A 4,399-nucleotide genomic window follows, 5' to 3' on the forward strand; every position below is an offset into this window, starting at 1 on the left:
AATGCCGCGTCGCCAGAAGGTAGGGATTTGGCAGGAAGGATGGCTCCAGAGCAAACTAACGTATGCAGCGGCCAAATCGCTGGCTCACAACTTTAATGCCAATAGCTCACAAAGTAGAATTTTTGCTCACAAGACTCCACAGCTTAGAGGGAACATTGCCCAGGAACTGTCGTACCCTGGGACGCCTGCCTAAGGGGGAGGTGGAAACTGTCCATAAGGCCATGGCCAGTACTGAGAAGAAGAGGGGGGCGCTTGTGACGGAGGGGACTGAGATGAGGCTGTTGAAGCTGACGCCGGCGGTGGACCCCAAGGCCCCCAAGGCCAAGCAGGCACCGCCTGGATGGTATTGATGGACTCACTAGACGGGCCCGAAGCCGCAGAAGATACAGTTGCCACCTTGCTTCCCGAGCGCTGGGCAGTGTCGCTCCGACCGGAAGACATGGCACTGCTTGTTCTCTGTCCATCACCTGCTCCACCGGGCTTTGCCGTGCAACCCTCCAAAAGAGAAAGGCGGGTTTGCACTGAAGCTTGAAACTGAGTTTTTGATGCCTGCCTAGTCTGCTTCTTAGCTGCTTTAGAATGAGTCAAAACTGGCACTGGGGCAGAAACACCTGTTGCCTCCTCCAGAGTGAACAGCCGCTCAAGAATGGCCTGCTGAGCCGCATCGTCCTCATCGGGAAAAGCGAGAGCCGGCGCAGGCCGCTTTGGAGGAGCCTTGGGGTGGGGGGTGGGCTGCTTGCCTTTTGACTTCCCACCCCCTTTTTGGGGTGCCATAGCTGGACAGACTCCAAGGCAACCAAGCCAACACAACGAAGAAGAAAAGAGGAGCACTATCCACCGCACTTCACTCAGCGTCTCAGAGCGGCGTACAGACTCCCCGCCCAGGCGCAGACCCCCCTGGATTAGGTGGGGTGAGAGAGCTCCAAACAACTGCCCCTTAAAAGACAGCTATAATATCCAGGGGTACCGCTATTCTTGATTCTTGACACTTCACTCAACGTCTCAGAGCGGCGTACAGACTCCCCGCCCAGCCCCTGGATTAGGTGGGGTGAGAGAGCTCCAAACAACTGCCCCTTAAAAGACAGCTATAATATCCAGGGGTACCGCTATTCTTGATTCTTGACACTTCACTCAACGTCTCAGAGCGGCGTACAGACTCCCCGCCCAGCCCCTGGATTAGGTGGGGTGAGAGAGCTCCAAACAACTGCCCCTTAAAAGACAGCTATAATATCCAGGGGTACCGCTATTCTTGATTCTTGACACTTCACTCAACGTCTCAGAGCGGCGTACAGACTCCCCGCCCAGCCCCTGGATTAGGTGGGGTGAGAGAGCTCCAAACAACTGCCCCTTAAAAGACAGCTATAATATCCAGGGGTACCGCTATTCTTGATTCTTGACACTTCACTCAACGTCTCAGAGCGGCGTACAGACTCCCCGCCCAGCCCCTGGATTAGGTGGGGTGAGAGAGCTCCAAACAACTGCCCCTTAAAAGACAGCTATAATATCCAGGGGTACCGCTATTCTTGATTCTTGACACTTCACTCAACGTCTCAGAGCGGCGTACAGACTCCCCGCCCAGCCCCTGGATTAGGTGGGGTGAGAGAGCTCCAAACAACTGCCCCTTAAAAGACAGCTATAATATCCAGGGGTACCGCTATTCTTGATTCTTGACACTTCACTCAACGTCTCAGAGCGGCGTACAGACTCCCCGCCCAGCCCCTGGATTAGGTGGGGTGAGAGAGCTCCAAACAACTGCCCCTTAAAAGACAGCTATAATATCCAGGGGTACCGCTATTCTTGATTCTTGACACTTCACTCAACGTCTCAGAGCGGCGTACAGACTCCCCGCCCAGCCCCTGGATTAGGTGGGGTGAGAGAGCTCCAAACAACTGCCCCTTAAAAGACAGCTATAATATCCAGGGGTACCGCTATTCTTGATTCTTGACACTTCACTCAACGTCTCAGAGCGGCGTACAGACTCCCCGCCCAGCCCCTGGATTAGGTGGGGTGAGAGAGCTCCAAACAACTGCCCCTTAAAAGACAGCTATAATATCCAGGGGTACCGCTATTCTTGATTCTTGACACTTCACTCAACGTCTCAGAGCGGCGTACAGACTCCCCGCCCAGCCCCTGGATTAGGTGGGGTGAGAGAGCTCCAAACAACTGCCCCTTAAAAGACAGCTATAATATCCAGGGGTACCGCTATTCTTGATTCTTGACACTTCACTCAACGTCTCAGAGCGGCGTACAGACTCCCCGCCCAGCCCCTGGATTAGGTGGGGTGAGAGAGCTCCAAACAACTGCCCCTTAAAAGACAGCTATAATATCCAGGGGTACCGCTATTCTTGATTCTTGACACTTCACTCAACGTCTCAGAGCGGCGTACAGACTCCCCGCCCAGCCCCTGGATTAGGTGGGGTGAGAGAGCTCCAAACAACTGCCCCTTAAAAGACAGCTATAATATCCAGGGGTACCGCTATTCTTGATTCTTGACACTTCACTCAACGTCTCAGAGCGGCGTACAGACTCCCCGCCCAGCCCCTGGATTAGGTGGGGTGAGAGAGCTCCAAACAACTGCCCCTTAAAAGACAGCTATAATATCCAGGGGTACCGCTATTCTTGATTCTTGACACTTCACTCAACGTCTCAGAGCGGCGTACAGACTCCCCGCCCAGCCCCTGGATTAGGTGGGGTGAGAGAGCTCCAAACAACTGCCCCTTAAAAGACAGCTATAATATCCAGGGGTACCGCTATTCTTGATTCTTGACACTTCACTCAACGTCTCAGAGCGGCGTACAGACTCCCCGCCCAGCCCCTGGATTAGGTGGGGTGAGAGAGCTCCAAACAACTGCCCCTTAAAAGACAGCTATAATATCCAGGGGTACCGCTATTCTTGATTCTTGACACTTCACTCAACGTCTCAGAGCGGCGTACAGACTCCCCGCCCAGCCCCTGGATTAGGTGGGGTGAGAGAGCTCCAAACAACTGCCCCTTAAAAGACAGCTATAATATCCAGGGGTACCGCTATTCTTGATTCTTGACACTTCACTCAACGTCTCAGAGCGGCGTACAGACTCCCCGCCCAGCCCCTGGATTAGGTGGGGTGAGAGAGCTCCAAACAACTGCCCCTTAAAAGACAGCTATAATATCCAGGGGTACCGCTATTCTTGATTCTTGACACTTCACTCAACGTCTCAGAGCGGCGTACAGACTCCCCGCCCAGCCCCTGGATTAGGTGGGGTGAGAGAGCTCCAAACAACTGCCCCTTAAAAGACAGCTATAATATCCAGGGGTACCGCTATTCTTGATTCTTGACACTTCACTCAACGTCTCAGAGCGGCGTACAGACTCCCCGCCCAGCCCCTGGATTAGGTGGGGTGAGAGAGCTCCAAACAACTGCCCCTTAAAAGACAGCTATAATATCCAGGGGTACCGCTATTCTTGATTCTTGACACTTCACTCCTTACTGCCGGAGCTCCGCTCCTGTGCGCTCCCGCAGGAAATGACCCTTGTTTTGCGGAGTAAAATGGCCCGTTGGCCCAAAGAGCAGCCTGGCACGTGGCATGGCCATTTCAAATGGGGTTCCTTGGCAAGGGGCTTTGCTTTTGACTCTCCCCGCCTCCAGACTGGAGCACATCAGCCACTCCTGCTTCTTGGCTATGGCCAGAAACCTGTTCGCATCCTGCATGCCAGACTAATAAGCCCTTTGAGTACGTGGCTGATGAGAAACCAGCCCTGTGGTGCGTCTTTCTCATGTGGTCATGACGAAGGTGAAGCCGTTGCCTCCAGGCTGAGTCACGGAGCTGAGCAGAGGGCCTGTGCCTGGAAAGCAGAATGTGGGGCTGGATGGGACCTTGATCTGGTCCAGCAGCCTGGTTCTGACATCCCCAACTCAGTCAAGAAACTGGCAGGCGTCCGCGCTGCCGGGCTGGATCCCCGTGCAGGGCTTTATGATCCAGCAATGGCACGAGAAGGCCTTCTTGGACAGCACAGTCTCTGGTCACAGGGGGCAGACTGTGGCCCAACCAGAGGAGCACGTGGAGGTCAGGTGCCACTTGGTGCATGTCCTGCAAAGTGTACCAGGAGACAGAAGTGCAGTTGCTGCTCAGTGTTGCCGGGCAGTGTCTGTGCACCGCCGTGTTATGCTTCCTGAGTGTGTTGGCTTTCATTCTGGAAAAGCAGCAGTGATGGTTGTTTGTGAAGCAGTGCTGACACGTGAGGGCACTGCATCCAGAAATCTTGGGAGTCAGCAGGCTGGGAAGGAAAGGCTGCAGTGCCTGAGGAGGTCCTTCTTTCCCGTGAGTAGACAAAACATGTGATATCGGAGAGATCGTCCACACCCCCTCAGCTGCAGAACTCCCCCCGGTGGCCAGATCCAGCTCCTCCCCGGAGAGGGCTC

At 54.5% G+C, this 4,399-nt stretch overlaps 1 protein-coding gene across 1 annotated transcript in view; it reads left to right on the forward strand.

Annotated features, from left to right (window-relative positions):
* Positions 1-221: 221 nt before the first annotated feature.
* Positions 222-4,399, forward strand: part of LOC107108476 (collagen alpha-1(V) chain-like) — a gene marked incomplete at its 3' end in the record, with an annotated part of 9,133 nt that continues 4,955 nt past the window's right edge. The window contains exons 1-3 of the mRNA XM_015408915.1: positions 222-329; positions 628-720; positions 3,500-3,589. Of these exons, the coding sequence (XP_015264401.1) occupies positions 222-329; positions 628-720; positions 3,500-3,589 (291 nt within the window). The remainder of the gene's footprint in view (positions 330-627; positions 721-3,499; positions 3,590-4,399) is intronic.

Source organism: Gekko japonicus, unplaced genomic scaffold, assembly GCF_001447785.1.
Source record: "Gekko japonicus isolate JY-2015 unplaced genomic scaffold, Gekko_japonicus_V1.1 scaffold7997, whole genome shotgun sequence".
In the NCBI taxonomy this organism is placed as follows: domain Eukaryota; kingdom Metazoa; phylum Chordata; class Lepidosauria; order Squamata; family Gekkonidae; genus Gekko; species Gekko japonicus.